At 49.0% G+C, this 26267-nt stretch overlaps 1 protein-coding gene across 1 annotated transcript in view; it reads left to right on the forward strand.

Moving 5' to 3' along the window:
• IQCA1 (IQ motif containing with AAA domain 1) overlaps positions 1–26267 on the forward strand; it is a 169197-nt gene that overhangs the window by 137601 nt on the left and 5329 nt on the right. The window contains exons 16-18 of the mRNA XM_033229790.1: positions 10845–10931; positions 17145–17322; positions 24216–24454. Coding sequence (XP_033085681.1) covers positions 10845–10931; positions 17145–17322; positions 24216–24454 — 504 coding nt within the window. The remainder of the gene's footprint in view (positions 1–10844; positions 10932–17144; positions 17323–24215; positions 24455–26267) is intronic.

Below are 26267 nucleotides of genomic sequence, written 5' to 3' on the forward strand. Positions count from 1 at the left end.
ATCACGAGGTCAGGAGATCGAGACCATCCTGGCTAACACGGTGAAACCCCGTCTCTACTAAAAAATACAAAAAACTAGCCGGGCGAGGTGGCGGGCGCCTGTAGTCCCAGCTACTCCGAAGGCTGAGGCAGGAGAATGGCGTAAACCCGGGAGGCGGAGCTTGCAGTGAGCTGAGATCTGGCCACTGCACTCCAGTCTGGGCGACAGAGCGAGACTCCGTCTCAAAAAAAAAAAAAAAAATGTAGTTTTTCAATAGTGGAAATGCAGGCCAAAATGTCATATGAACTATTTAAACAGAATCCAAGTGACCACAGTGTGGGAAAGTGAACCCCCTCCCCCTGCAAATAAGCCTTACTCCCCTGCACCCTCCCTAACCCCGCAGCAACTTACTCAGCGTCACCCATTCAGACATAGGCAGCTGCAGCCTCCACAGGCAGGGTCCATGTCTCCCAACTCCCAGACACCCCAGCCTCCTACCAAAGAGCTCTCAGATGCACCCTAAATACGTGTGGGATGAATGAATGAGTGAATGAGTTTCAGCTGAGACACAGCAGCTGGGGAAAAAAAAAAGTAGCTGTTTTTTTCCTGCAGTTCTCCTTGGCAAGCAAAATAGGATCCTTTGAGAGAGAACCTCCAAAATGTCCAGGGGTCATCTGGGCAGAGAATCTTCATAACCTATGCGTGCCGAAACACAAACAGGTTTTAATTGTTGAGCTATTATCCCCTGAGAATCTAATTCTGATGGTGAAAGTTCGACAGTGTTTCTTTGGAAAATACAAAAGATCAATCCCATAAAATGCATGCGGATGGAGACGTCTTTAGTTGTTTGCCAGAACTTGCTAGCATTTGAAAAAGCACACGGTGGAGATTTGTCTTAATTTCATAATTGACACAAAACAAAAACCCTCTAGTGCTATTTGATAGGAGCGAAGAGCCCTCTACTGGCAGGTGAAGTGAATTATCCAACAGAACGCTGGAAAGTTCAATTATGAATTAATTAATGTAATTGTCCATGACCTCAAACTATCTGTGGGTAATTTAAATGAAGCCTTTTCATAGCTAAATGAAAATTAGAAAAGCAAAGGATACCATTTTTCATTAGCAAATTGGCAGAGAGTTTTTTATTATTCATCCTTGTTGAGGAGAAGAGTGTGGAGAGCCAGAGCCCTCATTTATTCCTGGGGACAGTGTAAACAGATGGAACCCCCAGAAGGGCAGTGCGAAAGCACGCGTAAAAACGACACGCACAGAACGTCCGGGCGCCTCCACCTGGAAGCCCCTCCCGGCAGTCATTCTAAGGAAATTCTCAGCCAGGTGCCCTAAATAAGTACGATTTGGAGTAGTAAAAGATGGAAACCATCTATACATTCAAAACAGGGGATTAATTAGAACCCTAATCCTGGTGCTTCCTGTTAAAATTGATAATGGAGAAATAACTTTCATATGACATGAACAAAGCAGCCCATAAAGCAGTATGTGTTGAACAAGATCCCATTTTCGTAAAGGATCTGTAAGGACAGGACATGTTCGACGGTTGATTCTAGGTGGAGGGAGAAAAGGTGTTGTTTATGCCATTCTGTATATTCTGAGATTTTTACTAAAGAACACTGCTTTTCCACAAACTGTAAGAGCAGATCTTATTCCCAGCAGAGGTGCCTGCAAGCATTTCCTGTGTGGCCTGCACACTTTCTGCAGCAGCAGCCATCCTGCCCTCTGGTGTCTGTGGTGCAAGGAAGATGAGCCCTTCTCCTCCCAGCCCATCCTCCTGCCTTCTGTCCCTAGCCCGTGCTATCCCCAGACATTTCCTGGGCACTGACTACCCCAGCGCCACATCCTCCCCAGGCTGTCTGCCCGTCTTTCTGCAGGAGCTCTCCCTGTCACCTGGCTCTGTTCCCTCCACTCCCTGCCAAGGCCACCAGTGACCTCCTCATTACCAAACTCTCTGGCCAGCACGGGCCACCGTTGGCCACCCCACCACCACCACCCTGCTTGTTGGCGCCCTGGTTTCGAGGCTGGCTATCCCTCCAGACCCGTCCCTTCTCTCCACAGCTGCTGCCCCTTGGCAGCCCAGACCTCCTCTTCTACCATCGTCTTCCCTGTGTGGCCCCGGGCTCTCTGCCACCCTCTCCCGGCCTCATCCACTGTCCCCCTTTACTCGGGAATTCTTTCCATTCACTCTTGAGGCGTCCACTGCTGCTGGTTTGCTGTGGCCTCGGAGGCCTTTCCTGCCCTTGCCTCTCTCCTCTCTGGCCCCAGCAGCCCTCCCTGTCTGCCCCGCTGTGCGGGGGCTCATGGCAGCCGACACTGACCTCCTCATTACCATCCTCTGGGCATCTAGCATCGAGCCCCCTCCCGCAACCCACAACCCACTGTTATTGAGTCTGGCCAGTCCTGCCCTCCCCATCCTGCCCTGCCTATCCCCCGCTGTGGGCTCTCATCTTCTCCCTGCAGCAGCCCCGCAGCACCTCCGTGCCTGGGAGGTGTCCTCACTGTGCCACCGCCCACACCTGCCTGCTCCCCAAGGCCGGCACAGCTCCCACCACATCCTCCTCTACACACTCCCCAGAGGCACATCCTCCTCCACACACTGCCCAGAGGGATTTTTCTGTAACATAAAAAGGATCAAAGTTCTTAAGTCTTTTCCATGCCTTCCACAGCCTCTAGGATACAAGCAACCTCTGTAGCATGGCCACGCACTTTTCTGACCCCTTCCAGAAGTGCCAGGCACTCCCCGTGTGCCCCAAGTGAGGACACCTCACCCTGTGCCCTGGCTCCTGGCCCGAGCAGGGCGCTTCCCCCCTCCTTCAGACCATCTGATCTTCTGGAGACCTTGGAAGGCCTGTCTGCTTTAACCGCTATCTGCAGTCTCCATTCCTAGTTCCCCCCCACCTGCCCACTTCTCCCTCTTTCTGTCGTTGGTGGCCCTCACTGACATCCTGATTTCCTTGGAACACCCTCAACCTCAGGTCTGCTCTCCCCTCCCACAGGTGGGCTCCTGGAGGTCACGGACCCTGCGTTATTACTCTTTGTGACCCTGGCACCTAGCACAGGGCCTGGCACATCAAAGCTCTTCTGTAAACGTCTTATAAAGGAAGAAATGAAAGAACAGCCTTCATTCTACATTCAGGGCCAAACCTAGCAAAACCTGTCGTTCTTCCCCATGGCAGTCTTTCACGCATTTGCAAACAGCAAACTGACCTGCCTCCAGTCTTCTCTTCTCCAAGAGCAGCAGCCTCTGTCCCATTCATCCCTCCTGGACAAAGCAGCTTCCACTTGACACTGCCTCAGTTTCCATGCCTGTCTTCTCTGTGGTCAGACCTGAACATGGTCACCAGGGGTCCCGGGACCAGCAGGCCCCTCAGCTTCCCCAGGGGAAGGTCAGGAAAGCCAGAGATCCGAGCTCTGGAGGGCAAGACAGTGATGGCTTTAGGATGCTTCCTGCTGGGATGAAAGATGGTAGTGGGTGATACAGGTCAAGGGTAGAGAGACACTTTGGAATAGGCATCCCATCTCCCCTGGCAATGTGGTGGCCACCTGGCCCATGCAAGGCCTTGTGGGTGCTGGGCAGACCCAGATCCCACTCCCACCTCCAGCACTTACCGGTTGCTGAGCCAGCACATGACTCACCCCTCACCTGGCTCTGCCTCAGCATCCTCATCTGTGAAAGGGCAGAGCCGCGGGGTGTGGTTGGCACACGTGGAGCATGTATCCAGCGAGGATGGAAATGGTGTCCTGGACGCCAGAGCACTTTGCAAACAAATGTTAGTTGTACTGTTATCATCATCCAAGAACACCCTTGGAAAGCGTTTTCTGTTTTGTTTGGTAATAATTGAGCCCTTCCAAACCACATCACTCCAGAGTGCCCCGTACAACCTGTGTGTCCCCAAAGCTGGTGAACTAGGGAAAGGAATTCCTTCACAGGTGTGTGTTAAAAATACAGGAAGCATGGAATTCCCCCATGAGTTCTGAAGGAGCAATCACTGACGTCACAGTCAACCGAACGGTGCCGCCGTTTTCAAAGCAACTGGTTTAGAATCAGATGCTGGAAACAAGACTGTGAGTCTCACAATCATTCCAAGTTAGTACGATTCCTGTTTCAAGGCTGCGCAGCTTCGTTTGTTAAGAGCAGAAAGAGAAAAGTTAACGCTGAAATTCTTGGTGTTCACATCTGCAATTCCCATCTGGGTTGAGAAAATAAAGGTCCCAATAGGAACTATGGAAAACCCGTTGCTTGCCACGTGGACATCGTGCGAAGTAATCCACAGCAGCCACGAGTGCAGTCAGCTAAGACGAGAGACGGTTGTTTTTGTTTTTAACTTTTATTTCGGGGGTATGTGTGCAGGTTTGCCACATAGGTAAACTTGTGTCACAGGGGTTTGTTGTATAGATTATTTCGTCACCCAGGCATTAAGCCCAGTACCCAGTAATGATTTTTTCCACTCCTTTTCCTCCTCCAAACCTTCACCCTCAAGGGAACCTGTTGTTCCCTTCTTTTTGTCCATGTGTTCGCACTGTTTAGCTCCCACTTATAAGTGAGAATAAGTGGTATTTGGTTTTCTGTTCCTGCATTAGCTTGCTAAGGATAATGGCCTCCAGCTCTATCCATGTTCTTGCAAAAGACATGGGCTCGTTCTTTTTTTATGGCTGCATAGTATTCCATGGTGTATACGTGCATTTTCTTTATCCAATCTGAAGAGACAGTTGTTGATGTGAAGATGATTTCTCCGTTGATTTCAATTCTAAAACTAAGATTCTTAAGAGATACTGAAAAAAATAAGGTCTTGCCTTTGTTATTACAAATTATCTTTTCTCTAAGAAGTGTAAACCTTTTTACATACAACGTCTCATGTTCTTATTTACTTTTGGGCTGAAAGTAGGGAAGCTTTTGACTTAAAATAGCTGTAAGGGAACAATGGCCCCTTGGAGCTTGCCCCCTCCTCGCTCTTCAGCTCTGTCCCTTGGCAGCAGTGCCCAGGCCATGTTGGAAGGAAATCGGGGGCTTGCACCAAGGAGCTGAGAGAATGGAAGACTTGGAGTTGAAAGGGATTAGGAAGTGCCATGAATAGACTGTGGGGCTGTTAGGCGTGGGGAGTGAGACAAGGGTGGATACCCAGGCCTCTGGCGTGAGTAGGAGCAGAGTCACACAGGGAACCGGCGGGAGGCAGGATGGAGGGAGGGAAGGTGGCCTTCTGAGGCTTCCCATTCCATGTGAGAATGGGAAACTCTGGCCTGGAGCTCTGGATGTGCATTTGGGTGTGGTCAGCACGTAGACACCAACTGAAGCTACCAGAGTGGATGAGATCAGCCCTCAAGGTGGTATTGAGAGAGCGCAGAGAAACCAGGGCAGGGTCTTTGGGCACCTGTGCCTAAGCCTGCGCATAATAGACATCTCTGCTTCCGGGTGGGGCTTCCTGACCATGGCTGCTCTTCAGCATCATCTGGGGAGCTTTAAAACCTGCGGACGCCGGACGACACCCCAGTCACACCAGAATCTCCAGGGCTGGGACCTAGGTCGTATTTTCCAAAGCTCCCCGGGTGAGCCCAGTGAGAAGCACTGAACTGTCAGTGAAAGAAAGAGGCTTCCCTCTCCAGCTCGTGCTCCGTTCCTCCTCTCTTACCTGCTACTGTGAGACTCCGCACACAGGGATCTCTTTTCTCCAACTTTCAAGCACGTGTTGTTGTCAACACCACCTGGTGCTGTTGCTCCTGACTGGGTGCACTTCCCGGTTGGAGTGACCCTGTTCAGACAGGACCCATCCCGTTCCTCTTCCTGCCCTTGCTGCTCTAGCGGAGGGTATGGTGCCCAGCCAGGATCAGTATAGATCAGTTCAGTGTACAGTGTCGAGCTCCATTTCCAAAGGCCCTTGAGCACGCCCTGCATTTTCTCCTGGATTTCCCTCCTGCCGCGACTTTCTCCTGCACACTGACCAGAACTCAGAGGCCCCTTCGAATCTACATTTTATGCAAAAGCTTTCTTTGTAGAAGCACAGAATGTTTAAGCTGGAGAATCACGTAATACTTTGCTGTGATCTACCAGAGAGCTGATTTTATTAAGCTTTTTTTTAAAAAATCAAAGATGAAGAGAGAAGAGGAGAGAGTTCCTTTTTCCTGTAGCATTTTGTCTGTTTCATTGATGAAAGCTCGGGGGCAAAGCACCCGACTTGGTGTTTCTCCTCATCAGCTAGTCTTCTAGGCTACACTTTGAAATAGACTCGCTTCTCAAGTCCACTGGCAGGTGCTATAGGTAATAACCTATGCATTGATTTGAGATTTCAGATTTTGATTTTTTTTTTTTGGCCATAAATTATTAGGGTACAGGTGGTATTTGGTTACACGAGTAAGTTCTTTAGTGGTGATTTGTGAGATTTTGGTGCACCCATCACCTGAGCAGTATACACTGCACCCTATTTGTAGTCTTTTATCCCTCACCCCCCTCCCACTCTTCCCCACAGGTTCCCAAAGTCCATTGTGTCATTCTTATGCCTTCGCGTCCTAGTGAGAATATATGATGTTAGGTTTTCCATTCCTGAGTTACTTCACTTAGAAAATAGTCTCCAGTCTCATCCAGGTCACTGCAAATGCTGTTAATTCATTTCTTTTTATGGCTGAGTAGTATTCCATTGCATATACATACCACAGTTTTTTATCCACTCATTAACTGATGGGCATTTGGGTTGGTTCCACAATTTTGCAATTGTGAATTGTGCTGCATGTGTAAGTATAAACACGCGTGTGCAAGTATCATTTTCATATCTTTTCCTCTGGGTAGATACAGTAGTGGGATTGCCGGATCAAATGGTAGTTCTACTTTTACTTCTTTATAGAATCTCCACACTGTTTTCCATAGCGGCTGTACAAGTTTACATTCCCACCAGCAGTGTAAAAATGTTCCCTGATCACGCCAAAAAATAAAATCCTAGTGGCAAGGCCAAAATAAAGTGCCCACAAATGCAAGTCACCCCTACATTCAGCAGAAAGAAGGATAGGAGGTCTGGTGCTCTAGGTTGCAGTCAGCCAAGATCGCACCCCTGCACTCCAGCCTGAGTTTTATACCTTGGCATGCTTCTGGGGTCTTGCGTCCCTTCTCCCCTGATTCTTCCCTTGGGGTGTGCTGTCCGCATGCACAGTGGCCTGCCAGCACTTAGGAGGGAACATACACAGTGTATTTACTGGTATCTGACGTAGAAGTGATGGCCCATGAAGGAAGAGGGCGAGGCCTCTGCGATTTAAAGATGAGGGTTTGGGTTTTGTTAGCAGCAAAACATATCCAAGTCATGCGGCACCAAAGTATGTTAGCAGTGGCAAATCCATACGGGCCTGCAGCAACCTCAGTTCTTGCCTCCTCAGAAGAAAGAATTGGACCAAGGAGGCAGAAGGAGAGACCAGGCTCGGCAAGTTTTAGAGCAGGAGGGAAAGTTTATTAGAAAGCTTTAGAGCAGGAAGGAAAGGAAGGAAAGGATACTTGGAAGAGCACGGGGTGGGTGACTTGAAAGACAGGTGCACTGGCCGGGCGCGGTGGCTCACGCCTGGAATCCCCGCACTTTGGGAGGCCGAGGCGGACAGATCACTTGAGGTCACGAGTTCAAGACCAGCCTGGCCAACGTGGTGAAACTCTGTCTCTACTAAAAATACAAAAATTAGCCAGGCATGGTGGCACGCCCCTGTAAACCCAGCTACTTGGAAGGCTGAGGCAGGAGAATCGCTTGAGCCCAGGAGGCAGAGGTTGCAGTCAGCCAAGATCGCGCCACTGCCCTCCAGCCTGGGTTTTATATGTTGGCATGCTTCTGGGGTCTTTCGTCCCTTCTCCCCTGATTCTTCCCTTGGGGTGTGCTGTCCGCGTGCACAGTGGTCGGGAGGGAGCATGCACAGTGTGTTTACTGAAGTTGTGCGCACGCTCACTTGAGACGTTCTTCCCTTACCAGTCGAATGTCCCTGGAAGGTCCTAGACCAGTTAAACGCCACCATTTTGCCTCTTAGTGCGCATGCTTGAGCCCACTCGCCCAACCCCTCAGATCTTATTGGGAAGCTGCTGATCGCCAGCTTCCGGTGTTTCTGTTTATCGGGAGACTGCCTTTTCCCAGCGCCGGCTGTGACCAATGATTATTATAGAGACAGTAAACAACCTCCTGCCCATCATGGGATGGTCACCTGACATTGCTGGTGTGTGTATGTATTGGAAGGAGCCCTCTCCTGCTCTGCTCATGCCCGACTAGCTCCCCACTGTAACATGACCACCTACTCGTCTCTGGGGCCTCAGTTCTCAGCTCCAAAGCAGCGGTCCTAGGGCTGGCCCCACATTCATGGTGAGAGTAGATGAGGGAACCCATGGAGGCTGCCTCAGCTGCCAGCACAGACTCTAGCCCCCAGCCTGGGCTCCAGTCCTGCTTCTGCCACGCTGGACCTGTGTGACCAGGGCCATCACTTAATGTCTGCAAGCCTCCTCGTCTGCAAACAGGGATGATACCAATGGTTCCTGCTTTGTAGGGTTCGGATGAGATAAGCAGTTTATTCCACGTGTGTGAAGGCCTCCAGGAGGAGGCAGCGCCAGGTGTGTGCTGGCTCTGGCCATGTGTGATGCTGGGCACATGGGTGGCTGATGCCTGGCACACGTCTGCCAGCTCACTCACTGCAGTTATCACACCACATCGGCTCAGGGATCAGGATTAAAATTTGGGATTCTGAGTTCCTAAATTCTGTGACTCTGGGTCTGCAAAACAACGCCTACCAAATGGTGCTTGGCTGGCACTCTTTTCTCTCTGAATGTCCGTGTGTGCTGGGGCCTGGGAATGTCGCCGGCCCAGGCATTGGGCCAGCGCAAGGATCCAGTTCAATCAGTGCCCACTTCTGCCTTTGAAGGTGCATAATCTGCTTTATAGCCCCGACTTGCCACTTCGTACATAATGACGGGGAGGCAGACACTGTGGAGTGTCCCTAGTGATTTTTCCATCATTCGTTGAATGACTGTCTTGGTTTAAAATCATGCCTGCTGCCTTAATGATGTTTTAAGAAATACAAAAATAGGAGTACATAACGCTGTATTCACCACGGCTTTTATCTGTCACAATTTCGCACAAAGCACAAATTGTTGCAAAAATACCTGAACTTCGCTATCATGGGGGTGCTTTGAAGAGATTGTTAGGTGTACAGCAATTATTCACGGGCCCACGGTAAGTCCCATCCCAGCTCTGTCGCGAGGCCCTGCTTGTCCAGAGGGGCTCGGAGCCGCCTTTCAGGGGGAGCCTGGGCCACAAAGACACAGCCAAACAGAGATGAACAAATAGCCTCGTGGGGGCCCGAGTGCTGAAACGGGTTTTTCTCATGGGTAAGCAAACTTGAATAAACCTGGGAACGGCCAGAGGCGGTAATTAAAACTCGTGGCCCAGTTCTCCATTCATTTTCAGCAGAAAACTGTGGGTTTCTTTCAAGCCAAACTGAGAGGATGTTGGGGTCCTAGAGCAGAATGTTTGTCCTCAAGCTTGTGCTGCCTGTCAGAACAGGACTGAGAGAGGAAGGGGTTCGGGGAGGGAGGGGGACTTCTCCTGCTGTGAAGGAGGGGACGTGGTGGGGCAGGTTTGGAGCTGCGGAACATTCCTGTGCCTGTGCAGCAGAGCTGAGGAGCCGGACAGGGAGTGCCTCGCCCTGCTCCTGGGAGAGCAGATGCACACCTGAGAGGGAAGTGCATTTACAACCAGCGCTCTGCACACCCCAGAGGGAAGCAGGTTTGCAGCCAGCGCTCTGCACACCCCAGAGGGAAGCAGGTTTGCAGTCAGGGCTCTGCACACCCCAGAAGGAAGTGCATTTACAACCAGTGCTCTGCACACCTGAGAGTAAAGGGCATTTACAACCAGCGCTCTGCACACCTGAGAGTAAAGGGCATTTACAACCAGCGCTCTGCACACCTGAGAGTAAAGGGCATTTACAACCAGCGCTCTGCACACCTGAGAGTAAAGGGCATTTACAACCAGCGCTCTGCACACCTGAGAGTAAAGGGCATTTACAACCAGCGCTCTGTACACCTGAGAGTAAAGGGCATTTACAACCAGCGCTCTGTACACCTGAGAGTAAAGGGCATTTACAACCAGAGCTCTGTACACCTGAGAGTAAAGGGCATTTACAAGCAGGACCCTGCACACCTGAGAGTAAAGGACATTTACAAGCAGGGCCCTGCACACCTGAGAGTAAAGGGCATTTACAACCAGCGCTCTGTACACCTGAGAGTAAAGGGCATTTACAACCAGCGCTCTGCACACCTGAGAGTAAAGGGCATTTACAAGCAGCGCTCTGCACACCTGAGAGTAAAGGGCATTTACAAGCAGCGCTCTGCACACCTGAGAGTAAAGGGCATTTACAAGCAGAGCTCTGTACACCTGAGAGTAAAGGGCATTTACAAGCAGAGCTCTGTACACCTGAGAGTAAAGTGCATTTACAACCAGCGCTCTGCACACCTGAGAGTAAAGGGCATGTACAACCAGCGCTCTGCACACCTGAGAGTAAAGGGCATTTACAAGCAGCGCTCTGCACACCTGAGAGTAAAGGGCATTTACAACCAGCGCTCTGCACACCTGAGAGTAAAGGGCATTTACAAGCAGCGCTCTGCACACCTGAGAGTAAAGGGCATTTACAACCAGCGCTCTGCACACCTGAGAGTAAGGGCATTTACAAGCAGCGCTCTGCACACCTGAGAGTAAAGGGCATTTACAACCAGCGCTCTGCACACCTGAGAGTAAAGGGCATTTACAACCAGCGCTCTGCACACCTGAGAGTAAAGGGCATTTACAAGCAGCGCTCTGCACACCTGAGAGGGAAGCACATTTACAAGCAGGGCCCTGCCTTTTCCTCTGCAGGTGGCTCGACAGCTCCAGCCCTCCGTGGTGTGGATTGAAGACACGGAAAAAACCTTCTACAAAAAAGTTCCCAATGCAGAAAAGATGGTGAGGACTTTCTCATGCCTTACTCTGGCCTTTTCTTTCCTCCAAAGGAGGCCCTTACCAGGGCCTACCTCTACTTTTCGAGAAGGTCTTGCCTTTTCAAGCAAGTGAGGCAACACAGAGGCTGTCTGTAGTGGTCTCTGTCTGTCTGTCTGTCCTCTCCGTATTTGAAAGGGCTCTGTGGTCTGACTTTATGAGGCATAGTTTGGAAGGAAAGGAAAGAAAGTGTGGAAGAAAGGGGAGAGGGATTTTCCACCCAAACATACGATTCAGAGGTAACGAACAATTTAGAGAACTCTGCTCAGTTAAAGCAAATGGCACACATAGGAGTTATTATTAGGATTTCCTATTGTTCATCATCATAAATAGCAAAAGGCCCAAAATTTATGAACAAAGACCCTCAACAGAACTGCTAAGTGCACAGCATTCGGGGCCTCCAGGGAGTCCTGTTTCCATTGCTTCCTTCCTTCTTTTCTCTCCTTTCAATGGTCCCCCCCACCCGCCACTTCCCCCCACAAATCACCAGCAAATTTCCCACAAGTTAAAAAAAAATGTGCAGGTACACGAGATTGTTATTCCACATCAATTTGCACCAAAGCAAATAGTGGTTAACTGTGAATTTCTGATTAAATTCATAAGGATTTTAATCACTTTTGATCCTTATGTATTATACATCACTTTTCACAGGTAGAGATGATTTGGATAAAGAGTGGAAGCTCAATCTTTTCTTCCCCAAATGAGCCTTGATTGCTCTGTCATTTCAGAAAGTCTTCAGAGAACTCATTTATTATTTAATCTGGGGTTCTACTAGTTCGCTCCCTCTGCTGGCGAAGTTGCTGCATTGCATAAAAATTTGAAAAGGTCCACAAGTAGTTATGCGAAATGGATGGCAGGAATGACGGGGCTCTCCACCAGGTCCCACGTCTAAGAGAAATGCAGGGCAGTGTTTCATCCCAGGTGTCACACACCTGGAGTTATTAGAAACCTGGCTCATTCATGGACAGGTGCTACTCCCTCTCCCACCAGACACCAGACATCAGCCTGGGGAATGGAAGACACTGGCCTGGAACTCAGACCAGCCATGCACAGCGTTCACACAGCTGGCTGTGTGTCCTTAAACAAGTAACTTAACCTCTCTGAGCCTCCGCTTCCTTTACTATTAAATGAAAGCATTTTAGCCTGCGCGGACTCCGAGTTCATACAGCCCCCTGCATTCTCCCACAGTGCCCTGGGCTTGCCATCTGTGCTTGCGGCTGTCTGCTCACTGCACGCCTGAATCTCGGAGAGCAAGGGGAATGGGAATGTTCCTCCTGAGAGAGCCAGAGGAGCACTGGGGAAGGAGCACTGAGAGGGGGCCTTTGAGAGAAAGCTGGAGGCAGGGAATGAAATACAGGCCCTGTAGACACCCTCGCATAAAGGGAGTGGATGTGAGGAGAAGGAGGCCCACTGAGGAGGGAACGGAAAGCCATGAAGCAGCAGCCGAGCCTGCAGAACCCTGCCCTGAATCAGCCCTTTTGCTGCTGACACAGAGTGAACCTCTCAGCACTGTCCCTGATTTGCACAAACCCTGCCCATGCCTCGCTTTGTCCCTGTAGGAAATGAAGGCCACTGGAGGCATGGTCTTTGTTGTGGATGAATTGGACGTTTTCTCAGTTCCCTTCCCATTAGAGGAGTCCGTCGTCTGTTGGGGAGGTCAACTGCACTGAGGACCAGGAGTCACATCCTGGGATAAGTCCTAGGGGACTGCAAGTCAAAGGGCACCCCAGCTTCCTGAGCATCTGCAAGGCCGACCAGGGGACCTGAGCCACCCCAGACTCAGAGCTGCAAGAGGCATGAACACGATCCTCCAACCCCCACCCCCAGTATTTCCACCCCTGGCTCCAATGCTGCAGCAGGAGAGGGACGGGGGAGGAAACCATTGCTTGTGCATGCCCAGCTCTACACGGAACTCCAGCTCCACTCAACCTGCACCGTGCAGTGATAGCATTGCGGGGCCTGCCCTCAGGGAGCAGGGCTGCAGAGTTCCTGCTGCCTTCCTGCATCTCCAGGGCCATGACCGGGCCAGTCCCGCTGTCCTTCCCAGCCTCTGAGACTCTGTGTCTCATCCAAGATCCTCAGCCACCAGGGCCCCAGGTGGCCATGAGCACTGGACGTCCACATTCTGAAGGCGACCAAAGCCAAGGGCAGCAGAGGCATCCACAGGCAAGAGGAGCCCAGGAGGCATTGTAACTGCTCCTCATTGCATCACTCGGCCACCTGGGGAGCCCAGTGTCCTTCCTCCCACCTGCCCCGGCCTCTATCCCAAAGACTGCCCCGATCCCAAGGGCACAGAGGCACAGAGAAGAACATCCAGGAGGCTGGCACTCCACCAGCTACAGCCGCCATACAGGCAGCAGGGCCGACCTTGCCCTGGGGTTAAGGGACTCCGGGAAATCCCGTTGAAAATCCACAGTGACTGAAGGCACCCTCCAGCACCTCTGCCTTTGGGGTGAGACCCCTCCCACAGTCAGAGGCAGGAAGTTCACCCGGGGATGGGCATGGCGAAGACCAGTGACGCCTCCCGAGCATGGAAGTCAAACTTCGCGGGTGCAGGGACACTGCTGCAGACAGGAAAAGGAGGACCCCGGCGGCGGTGGGGGACGTCGATTGAACACCTCCTCTTTCCCAGGCACAATACATATGTCAGGGAAACTCCCGGCAACTCTGAGAGGAAGGCATTGTTTTCTCTGTGTCACAATAGAGAACAAAGGCTCCCAGAAGGCATACAGCTGCTCGGGGCTCATGCTGGGATTCAGAAACAAGGTTGCCAGAATGCAGAGGCTAGAGCCTTCTCCCCACCATGCACAGCAGAAGCTGGAAGACACTTAGGGCAAACCACCAGCTTCGCCTTCTGCCCATAGGGTCAGCCCTCCTGGTGTACCTAAACCACACCGCATCCCGGTGGCCCTCTCAGCCCTGGTGCTGCTCTTAACATCATCCCAAAACCTGCCTTTGGGGCCCTCTTGTCTTAGAACCAAATGGGCCCTACTCCAGAATTCTCTGTCCTCCTGCCCACACTCCTGTTCCCCTCACACTGTCCTCAGCAACCTTTGAGAGAATCCCTCACACCTCTAGAATTTCAGCAAAGTGCAAACTCCAAGTACGCCCCCCCGAACCCCTGCCACTTTTACAAACACACCCCTGCCCCTGGCAGACACCTGGACCAGGCCCACTCCCTTTCTCCTCCTCCTAGAAGGAGAGCAGTGTCTCCTCCCATCTGCGCCTCGAGTGCACTCAGTCAGTTGTGTCTGAGGCGAAGGCGGTAAAGAATGAGGCGCACAGGCTGCTCCTGCATTTTCTGCCCCATTACCCTTTGTTACTTCATCTAGCAAGCGCCTCCCTGACATCACGATAGTGCCTCCACCAAGGAATTGCTGCTTTCTTGGGGCTGGCTGTGGCGGTTGTTTTGTGGAGCTAACTGCAGAATAGCAAATTGAAATTGCTGCGTGGATGCTAGCCACTAATTTGAAATTGCCCAAAGAAATACAGTTGTGAGGGACTGGCAGGCCCCGCGGGAGGGCGGCAGTTTTGGAGGTGGCCAGGTGATTGTGGGGTGGTTTGTTGGCATGATTGATGAGTGCACAGGTCTCGTGCATAATGGACAGCTCTGCATTGGAACAGGGGTGATCTGAGTGTAGGAGAACTACCAGTTGAATGACACACCTAATTCTGTCCCCTCTTCATGGGACTGCACCTCACCATCAGCAAGGATGTCACTCTGGACATTTTGCCCAGGATCAATGTTTGTTATCCAAATAGGCTGATTCATTTCAAATGTCCCTGCCATTTCAGGACACAAAGGTAGCAGTATCATCTTCTGCCTCGGAAAGGGCAGGGATCACACTGCCATCACCATGGCAACTGGGTTGCTGAGGATGGGCACAGACCATGCAGGTGTGTCTCTAGCCCCATGGATTCTCAGTCTCCAGCCTCACCAGGACCCTGAGATCAGTCCTACTTCGATTGTTCTTTGGGCAGCTCACATGTGCACCCCACATGCCCAGTCACTCCCACCACCTGCTTTGTTCCTTAAAGGCGAGTCTCACCCCTTAACCCACCACCATCAGCTTGCTGCCCCCACCACTCTACAGAAATTGTTCTCACGAAGTTCTTAGGGCTGGGCATGGTGGCTCACACTTGTAATCCCAGCACTTTGGGAGACCGAGGCGGGCAGATCACTTAAGGTCAGAAGTTCGAGACTAGCCTGGCCAACAAGGCAAAACCTTGTCTCTACTAAAAATACAAAAATGAGCTGAGCATGGGTGGTGCGCACCTGTAATCCCAGCTACTCAGGAGGCACAAGAATCACTTGAACCCAGGAGGTGGTGATTGCAATGAGCAGAGATTGTGCAACTGCACACCATCCTGGATGACACAGCAAGACTCTGTCTCAAAAATAAAAGAAATTGTTCTCACAAAGTTCTTTGACATGAGAAGTGCAAGACTTTTCTGAAAACTACAAAAACATTGTTGAAAAATATGAAGGAAGCGTAAATAAATGGAAAGACATTTGTATTCATTGGTTGAAAGACTTAATCTTGTTAAGATGGTAATAATTCCCAAATTGGCCTACATATTCAATGCAATTCCCATGAAATAGCTGGCTTATTTGCAGAAATTGGTAACTGATCCTAAAATTCATCCAGAAATTCAAGAGACCCAGCCAAAACCTTCTTCAAAAGAAAAATAAAGTTGGGGGACTCACATGTCCCAATTTCATTTTCCAACTTACCACAGACCTACAACAATCAAGACAGTATGGTACTGGCCTAAGAAGAGACATAGATCAGTGGATCAGAATCAAGAATCCAGTAATAAAGCCTTATATTACAGTTCATTTTGACAAAGGTGCAAAGACAATTCAATGCAGAAAGAATAATCTTTTCAACAAGCGGTGCTGGGACTATTGGATTGCTACCTGCAAAAGAAAGAGTTGGACCCTTACCTCACACCATATACAAAAATCAACCCATAATGTATCAAAGACCTAAAAATAAGGGCTAAAACTAGAACAATCTTAAAAGAAAATATAGGCATAAATTTTGTGACCTTAGATTAGGCAGTGGTTCCTTAGATATGACACCAAAAGCATAGGCCACAAAAGAAAAACTGCACCTCATCAAAATTTAAAACTTTTTTGCTGCAAAGGACATCCTCAAGAAAGTGAAAAGACAACCCACAGAACAGGAGAAAATGTTTGCAAACCATGTAATATTGAGGGTTTTCTATCTATTAATAGAACCTACAAAGAACCCTTACAACTCAATAATAAAAAAGACAAATAACCCAACTTTTAAAGTGAACCAACAATCTAAATACACATTTTTCCAAATAAGATACACAAATGACCAATAAACACATGAAAAGATGCAGGAACATCATTAGCCATCAGCCAAATGGGAGCAAAAATGGCCTCAACTGTGCTTGGGAAGTCTCTGCAGAGGCTCTCACCATTGCCCCTGGTGTGCTCCTCCTTCCCAGGCTTCCTCTTTGCTGTCTGCACTGGGGGCGAGGTTCATTGGCAGCCAAGCTGTTGCCCATGGCAACATGGTCAGATCTGACTCCCACGGGCTGGAAGTCATCCTCCCTGGGGTGCTGAACAGCCAGCCTGTCCTCGTTCGTTCCTCTCCCTCATTACTGCTGAGATTATACTAAAATAATTCAGGTTCAAACTATTTCCCAACTGCTTCAGAGAGATAAGTTTCACAATCTTATGTAACCAGGTATTTTTCAGACATGAGATGCAGGAGCTGGGCTCTTCATTGTTTCAGCAATCGGCAAAGGAAGTCTTGTGTCCAGCTTCCAAACAACTCAGGAAAATGGGAGCACCACAGCTCATTACAGGTCCCAGTGAGCTTCCTTCCATTTGTAAATCAGCCACCACTTCCCATTCCTAGGGTCAAGGTGCTTCCTTCCTTCCCACCCTCTAAATCTGGACACCAGAGGTTGAGGAAAGGAAACACTGACAACTGAAATCCACTGGGTCATACTGGGAGGCACATTCCAAGATCCATCCCAGGACAAACCTGAAGAAATTGTGTTTGTCAGAGCTTTGCAATCACTTTAACAAACGATGCTGCAACACATTCTAAGTAAATTTTCTTTCATTTCTTCATTCTTTCTTTCTGTATGTGGACCAATTTTTTTTTTTTCTCTCTCTCTCTCTCTCTCTCCCAGAATGAACCTAAACGCCTGAAAAGACACCTTCCCCAAATCCTGAAACTCCTGAAACCAGATGACCGGATTCTGATTGTGGGGACCACACGGCGTCCCTTCGATGCTGAACTCCAATCTTTCTGCAAAGTTTACCAGAAAATTATTTTGGTGCCTAGACCAGACTATGCTTCCAGATATGGCAAGTATCCCCCAGCGCCTTCCCATGCATGGTAGCTGAGGCTGGGCTGTCCGCTGTGTGCTTGCCAGGAGGGTGGCCCTTGGACCCAGTGAGCGCCAGATGAGGGAAGCCTGCACCCGGTGGGGTGTGCGCACCTGTACCCAACCCAGAGCACATGCTGCAGATGTAAACCACTAGGCCACATTCTGTTCTGAGTGTATTTCTCTCTACCCAAGACAAAAGGAAACTGGACGAGGATTATGATTTCTGGCCCTGACAGTGACAGAAGCCTTGTGGGTGCTGATTCTTCTTGGGACAGGTAGATAGGATCACTCACCTTGCACCCATAGTGATGGTGTTTTTCTCATAGAGTGTAGTTTCTTTTCACCGGGTTGGGTTTTTTTTTTTTTTTTTCCTTCCAGTCTCAAAGTCCAGTTGCACGATGATTTACTTAAAATGAACATTAAAATACAGGGAGAGCTTACTTTTTCAATTCTTTCTCCTTAAATAGATTCAAAATCCACTACTTTTGAAACATGTTTTTTAATGGGAATGACACAAAAAAAGGGCCCCTGGGAGGCAAAGCAGTGGAGCGGGGAGGAGCCTGGGTCGGGGTTCTCAAGACGCCTGGCTCAGAATCCTAGCTCTGACCCTGCATAGCTGGGTGACCCTGACAAGTCGGTCACCTTCTGAGCCTCCATCTTCTCATCTGTGAAGCAGGAGAACAGTTCATGCCACAGGGCTGCTGTGACACTCACGAGGTGTTAGCAGAGCACCTGGCCCCATATGGCCCCCAGGGAGAAAGGGTGTTGGCAGCAGTGGTGGTGGAGGTAGAGGAAGAGAAGAGGGTGGCATGGGCTGGGCAGGAGGAGGGAATGGCAAACGGCAAGGGAAGCTGAGGAGAGTACTGGCGGCCGTTCTGTTATCTAGTGCTGTGTGAAAACCTCCCTGAAGGCTCAGATAGCACATTATTCCACCGTGTGCTTCCAAGGGTTGTCTGGGCAGAGCTGGGGCATTCTCCTTAATGTATCCCATGATGTGAGAGTCACGTGAAAGTTGAGGCTCCTTCATCTGGAGACTGGACAGTGTGGATACCCAGGATCGCTCTTGGATGTGACTGGAGTTGCTGCTGCCATCATGGGCACTGAGCGGGGCCTATGTCGACCGGACAGACTGCACCTGGCCCAGTGCAGCTTCTCACACCCGCAGCTGGGTCCCACGAGGGGTTATCTCATGAGCACATGTTTCAAGAAGTTGGGGCAGTAGCTGAAAGGATTCTTGTGACCCAGCCTCACAAGCCACAGAGTGACCATCTCCACCCTCTGCTGGTCAAGAGGAAGGCACAGGGCCAGCCTAGATTCCAGGGCGACCGAGGACACACGGGTGTGAATGCAGAGGGGTGGCTCGTGACGGGGCCACCAAAACACTGCACTGGTGGGGGAGCGGTGAGGACTTGGAGGTGAGATGGCCATGGCGCTATCGGTGTTAGAGATGGTGGAGGGGGTTGGCCGGAGGTGATAGCATGTGCTAATGGAGACAGAAGGGCTTGCTGGCAGTAGGGGTGGGATGACGCTGAGGAGGCAGAGATGGGGTGGCTGTCTTGGTGGCGGTGTGGGTGGCTCTGGGGAGGGTGTTGGGAATGGTGACAAAGGTCACATTTGGCACTGGAGATGAGGACGGTCAGTGGCAGGAGCGGTAGAGGTGCTGGTGGCAGTGGTGGTGGCCGTGGTGGCAGTGGCGATGGTGGTCAGCATGAATGATAGTATTACAGTGATTAGGTCAGACTTGGTTTCTGTTCTTCCTTCTCCAATCACATGAGCACTGCAAAGCAGAGGGCACGTATGGTCCTCTCTGGCTGTTCATAAGTTGCTGCTCAATTTTCTTTGCTAAAAGAACAACCCCCTACTCCCCGCGTGCTATAAACAGCTAGCTTCTTAGCCACTGTGTTTGCAACATGTGCTTATTTCCATCTTGATAAATTGTGATCCTGGCTTTTTTTTTTTTTTTTTGAGACGGAGTCTTGCTCTGTCGCCCAGGCTGGAGTGCAGTGGCGCCATCTCGGCTCACTACAAGCTCTGCCTCCTGGGTTCACGCCATTCTCCTGCCTCAGCCTCCCAATTAGCTGGGACTACAGGTGCCTGCCACCATGCCCAGCTAATTTTTTTTTTGTATTCTTAGTAGAGATGGGGTTTCATCGGGTTAGCCAGGATGGCCTTGATCGGTTGACCCTGTGATCTGCCCGCCTCGGCCTCCCCAAGTGCTGGGATTACAGGCGTGAGCCACTGCGCCCGGCCGATAAATTGTAATACTGGCTTTCTAAATCAATGTTATACACAAAATACAGGAAGACTTTAGGCCCAGCTATTTCTGCATCCATCTAGTGCCTTCTTCATCTTTTAGGGCCTCAAAACACCCCCGCCACAAACCCTTTGCACCCAGCCAGCATCAGAAGAAGCAAGGGAAGACAGGGTGGAGAAGCCACAGGAGATCTTAAGGACTAGACCCAGAAGAGGCCAACATTTCCTCCAGCCAGATCACATTGGCCAGAATGAAAAATATGGATGAAGGGGGTAGGGCTGTCCAGCCAAGAAAGAAGACAGCGCGCGACGGGCGGGCACCACAGTCTCGCCGCAGCCCACACAGCCGATGCCGTGGGTTCCACGCCCCTGGCCTTAGCAGGGCTACCCCTCTCTCCTCTCATGCACTCTCCTTTTTTTCTTCCTTTTTTGTATTGTGTCTATATTTTAAGCTATGTTAACGGAATAAGGTAGAGTATTATTAATTGAAAGGGGCTGGAGCATTATTCTGGACTCTGGACAGAATGGTTTTTATTGTTTGACAAAACTATAGGCCCTTTAAAAATGAAGCTACTGATGGATGGCTGGCAATTTTGTTCTTTTGATAAAACACCACGCATCCCTTAAGATTCCAGTCACACTACAGATGCCTACCTGAATCTCCTCACAGCATCGTGATGGGAGAGGAAGGAGAGAAAGCATCCCTCCACCTGTGGGCAGATGATAACGCTGCACCAGACACTTCTCTCAGGCCCTGGGTTCTGTCCACTGAAGCACATGCTCCTCAATATTTCTGTCTTGGGGAGTGATGTGTTCAGGCCACCGTTCTGGCTGACATCACTGCCCCTCGTCCAGCATGGAGTGATGTGTTCAGGCCACCGTTCTGGCTGACATCATTGCCCCTCGTCCAGCATTTCCTCCAGTGACCTTGAAGTTTTCATAGCCACAGTGGCTGGGACATCTGTCATAGAGAAAGACTGTTCTTGTCTTTGCAGTGACCAAAAGTGGTATCTTCCAGTCCATCAAGCAAGGGCTGCCGATCCATAGCATGGACGGCGGCTTGGCCATCTCTCCACCCGCAATGGAGCTCGAAGGTGTGCCACAGTCCCCACGGCCCCACTCCTCAAATTCCTCCAGGCCATGTGGGGACAGACAGTGCTGAGACGTGAAGGCTGGATCTGTGGAGGAAACGCAGCCCTCAGGTTCACCAAACATCATTCAATCTCTCCTTTTTTCCCCCAAACCAAGCTGTCTCTGCAAAGAAAATCCACCCCCCAGGCTGATGGATGCCCTGTCTGGTCCCCAGAAATCCCTTCAGGCTTCCTTTTCTCCACATTCCCAGTGTCCTCCTCCTCTTGCCTCTCTCCCTGGGGTCGATTTCGCTAATAACCCAATTCATCACAGGCCCACCCGGACCCAGTGTCTGGTCAGATGGGTCCAGGATCTGTCTTGAGCCATTTCTGCAATCCCAGGCTTCAGAGGGTCAGAAGCTCACCCACATCACGTTATTCACCTCTCAGGCGCTTGGAAAACCCCAAATAAAAATGAATGTTCAGAGACTGCATCATCTCGAGCACCAGCCAAGACAGAATCCACTGGGAATGTTGACAGCAGATGAAGGGGAGCCAAAGGCCAGATTCTTTCATCCAAAGAAGGGAAAGAGAATGTAGATTGGTCTGAAGATGTGAGGAGCCTTTTGCATCCAAGAGACCAAAGTAAAATTCAGCACTCGGCCTGGAGAGCCCCTCCGCTGCCCTCAACACTCTGAGGCCCCTAGCCTCGGTCCTCACCAACACAGCCTTCACCACACCCCAGGACTACAGTGCATCTGTGCTCCCCACTGCACTCCTAGACCTGAGACCCCACAGCCTCTGGGGCTCCCATGCTCACTGCCAGCTCCAGTCTCCACCCAGCCCACCATGCTGTGCCTCCCGCCACACCTGGCACCACCGTGGGCCCCAGAGCAGCTGTTTAAGGGCCAAGAACCCATGAATGGGTGGTTGTGTAAAAGCAATAGAAGCGATTCTTTGAAAGACCAACAGCTCAAGTTCATCAGCTGCAGGAAGGAAGCCAAGCCTGGTTTTGCATCCCCTTCTCTGGGTCTTCAGATGAGCGGGCAGGTGGGCAGGTCCCACCACAGCTGGGACTGCCTCACAGAGCTCTCTTGCTGCAACTCCAGTAAAAATGGTCATCTATGGAGAGTAACCAAGGAGTCATGTATTGAGAGGAATCTTGACCGAAACTCTCCGTGAATACCAAGTATCCTACACTTTAAATGGGCAGCAGCAGGTTTATATGTCCCTCTGGCCCTTGTTGGTCTCCCTGCAGGTCTCCAAAGCCTCGATGCCTAGTCGTCCACAGCTCGGAGGAACTGACAGGCCCCACGGTACACTTCACCCTTTCCCAGTACAGTAACTGTACTCCGTTACTAATGCATCTCTACTCATCAAGTGATCACTCCTGCAAAAAGGTTGGACGATTTGGGCAGAAAACTTCCAAGATTGTGACTGTTGTGGCCTCACAGAGAAGCCAGGAAGAGAGTTACTTATTGGTTGCCAGGGAGCACATGGCCCTCACCCCTTCCCAGTGATGGTTCCCTTTGGCACCACAGGTAGGAATTTTGCTCATGCTAGCCCAGAACTGAGTCCACAAGCATGCAACCCAGCCTGGGATATCGACTTCAGCTTTTGGGGCCTTACCTGTGACTCTCCCATAAATTATGTTCCCTTCTCAGCTTCCAGCGTCACCACTCAGACCCACTGGTACTTTGTTTAGATGTTATAAATGTGACCAGCAGACACGTCGGATCTCAAGTGAAGATGTGGGCTAGGTGTTGTTGTTGTTGATCATTTTTACCATGGGTTATGTTTTCTTATCTCTAACTCTGCAACAGTTATATTTGGATAAGGATACTCTTCACCTGCTGCCATCTATCCCTACACAAACAGGCTTTGAAACACTCTGTAGCTTATTTTGTGTTGTCTTTTGTACTTGATGTTTTAATGAGGGTTAGGAAACTTCAGTGCAAGATGGAATGAAGAACAATCATTGTTATTGTAAACACAACAGTAACGTAGCTACAGAAAGTCAAGTCCCCACCAAATGCCGGGCTGCTGCACTTCCGAGCGCTTTGTAAACACTGCTGGGCTTGTTTTTCACAGCAGCACTGAGAAGTCAATCCTTCTACGCCTGTTTTACAGATAAGACTAGTTTGAGGCTCAAGCTCAAAGAAACCCACCAAAGAAGGAGCAGAGTAGACTGGGGATCTGATGATCCTTTAGGCCAGTTTGGGGTCCCTGTGGTCCTCCTTGGTTTCACTGCAGGTCTCCAAACCCTGGATGCCTGAGCATCCGCAGCTCAGAGAAACTGGCAGGCCCTGAGGTACAGTTCACCCTTTCCCAGCAGCTCAGCTCACCCACAGGGCCAAAGACCCCCAAAAGAGGACAGTGGGGGTGAACTGCTGGAGTAGCTCACAGCCCAAAAGCCAGATTCTCCAGCATGGTTCATAGTTACATTATAATCCATTGTATTCCTTTACAGTAAGTAGATCTTTTCCTTTTATCAGCCATTTTTGGATCAACATATTTGTATGATATAGTCATTTAACAGACTCAGAATTAACCCCTTACCAGGCCTGACAATGCTCAGATCAGGTAGTCATTGACATTTTTTTAAAATGGTTTCAAGTGTTCCTCAAGTAAACTCAAAATGGTTTAGAGATATTAGACCAGATTATCCCAGTGCTGAGACTGACAGATGCTCTTGTAAACACCCTTCACCCTTCTCCACTGTCTGGATGTAATTAAATAAGTTACAGCAAGTCTCTTTTACTTCCCTTGTGTTCCCTTTACAGAATAGATGTAATTCTCCAAATACAGAATGATTTTAAGGATTGTACAGGAGTTCATTCCATCTCTAAAGTTAAGCATCCAGAATTATTTCATAGTTCATTTTCACAGCACCCCTGTGTTCAGACTGAAATATCTCATTTACTCCAGGTCCCACAAACCAGAGAACACCCAGGCACTCATCTGAAGGACTCTAGTCAACCAGTGTGTGTTTACAGTTGCTGAGGGGGAAAGAATAAGGGTCAAATTGCTCTATTTAATACAATGTGTAATACAGTGTCTTCCACTGAAAGGGAACTGACCCTGGCAGTAGCTGATGAAAATTGGAATCTGCATTCTGATTCCAGATGTAAAAATAATGTGAGATATTAACTTTATATCTAAAAAAAAAAGTTAAACTCCTTATCCAAATTACTTGGGACATACAATATTCTGATGAGAAGAGATGCCATTATACACCCTATGAAAATTTCAAATGTTGAAACATTAAAACTATACTGATGGTGGTTTTATGTTTTTCCTTGTTAATTTGCAGGGCACTTGTGGATCTGTAGACCTCAGGGTCATTGATATGTATGGCTTATGGTTGAAAATTCTCTAGAGGAAAGCATTTAGTAACTTGGCTGTGGTTCATTTGAGTTACAAATAAGTTAGAGTAGACTTCTGTGTATTCCTTTCTTGATGAGATGCAACTTTCAACCGAGAGGGAAACTGGCACTGATTTCTCAGTGGTAACCCTTGTTCTCTGTATCTTTTCTGGATACAACAGTTCTGTGGAAACAAATCATTGAACGCAATGGAGGAGTCCTCACCAGTGCCTTGAATGTCAGCTGCCTGGCGAAGGTCACTGACGGCTTCACCCAAGGACATATAGTCAAAGTGGTTAAAGCTGTGCTCACAGATCAGAGAATCCGGCGGCAAATTCATAAACCTCTCACTGCAGTTGAGTTTATTACCACAATAACCAGCATGAATCCGGTGTACAAAGAGGAAGAAGAAAGCTTTAAGGTAAATGGAACACCCTGATGACCAAATCTTAGCAGCAAACACTCCTCACACTGCCTCCTCCCTCTGGAGTTCCTGGGTTTCATGAATTGGAACTCTGCCATATACAATGACATTTGGAAACCTGAAATTTTGGATGACAAAATCTTTGGGGTTTTGGCAGTAAAGCATGTGTCTTCCAAATTTGAGGAAAATCATGGTGTGTGGCCTTATATATTAACAGCCAAATTGCAGAATTGAGTAGTAACTTCAAAACCATCGGATTCACATAGGCACATATACTTATTTTGGTTTTTACTTCCTATTTGGTATTATGGAATAAGTTTTGCATAGAGAAATCATTCCCTAAATAGGATAGTTCAAGCCAATGCTGTTTGGGGCCCATAATCGTCATGGAACACTTTGTTTTTCAGTTTCAGTTCGTTTGCAATAGGAAGCCACATGATAACTCATCAAAATTTAGTTTTCCGACGTTTGAATACATTCTGACCTATTCACAGAAATTTCTGGATCTGAAGGAAACTCTGAGAATTATTTCTTCCAACACCCTCTCTTATAGGAGGAGTGCCCAGGCCAGTGGGCACTCCTCAAACTCTGCTTGCTCTCCTTTAAGCCAAAATAAATACAGTGATGTTGTCTTTCTGAAGGAAGTTTTCCCTGGCCAACTCCAAAGGTAAGAGAAGATTATATGCATGCAGTTGAAGGCCACCACAGTATCGGCTGTGCAGTCACCAGAAGGGGCATTGAAATCCTCATCCGAGCCCATCTCTGGGAGCCTGCTTCACATCAGGAAAATCTCCCTCTGCGACACATCACTTCTCCAGCAAATCTGAAACTATGATTCCTTCCTGGTTTGCCCCTAATTCTTCAGTGAAGCATTAGAAAGGTGAAAAATAGTCATAATAGTGATTTCAGTAATAATGGTCTAGCACAGGAGTTGGCAATCTTTTTCCATAAAGGTCCAGATAGTAAGTATTTTAGGCTTTGACAGCCATGCAGTCTCTATCACAGGTATTCAGTTGTGCATCAGATACAAAAGCATCCATACACAATACAGAAATGAATACGTATGACTGGGTTCCAATAAAACTTTATTTGCAAAAACAGACAACAGGCCAGATTTGGCCCATCAGCCATATTTTGCTGACCCCTGCTCTAGCAAGGCTGAAAAAAAAATTTTAACTCTAGCTGAGTGTTTACCAAGCCATTTGAATTATTAACCTATTCTCGTTAACTGTTTAAACCTGTTCATAATTGCTGATATTATCCTCTTCAAATTATACATCATATTCTTTTCTGAAATTCCCAGTTTTTTTCTCCTTTCTAAAATATTAATTTTCCTCCTTATTTTGAGAAGTTAGATGATAGGGTGTGGAAGCCTATCCTTTCTCATGGCTGACCCTTTAACTTTCCAAAGTAATCTCTAGAAGTTTTTCTATCGATAGGTGCTTGAGGTCGATCATACTATTCAAGAAAAGGAATTAGTACCCTTTTATGACCTGGGATGAGAATGCATATGCTTCACACATCCATTCTTGGTGTATTTGTTTGCTCTATTCATTTTCAAAAGAAACTGCATCATTTTCCCGCCATTCCCCTTTCCACCCAATCCCTTTGTGCTTCCATTACAGCACCAGTGCTTGGCCCTGTGCCTGGCCCCAAGTAGATGCTTAATCAATTTGTTTAGGGACACATTAATTAAACACATGGATAGATGGAATGACACCCTCACACTGTCCTGAATAATGTGATACCATTGCTCTGGTTCCTTCTAATGAGGCAAACCCTGAGCAATTTCCCCTCATTGTGCTTCCGA

Source organism: Trachypithecus francoisi, unplaced genomic scaffold, assembly GCF_009764315.1.
Source record: "Trachypithecus francoisi isolate TF-2019V2 unplaced genomic scaffold, Tfra_2.0 Lachesis_group13, whole genome shotgun sequence".
NCBI lineage: Eukaryota > Metazoa > Chordata > Mammalia > Primates > Cercopithecidae > Trachypithecus > Trachypithecus francoisi.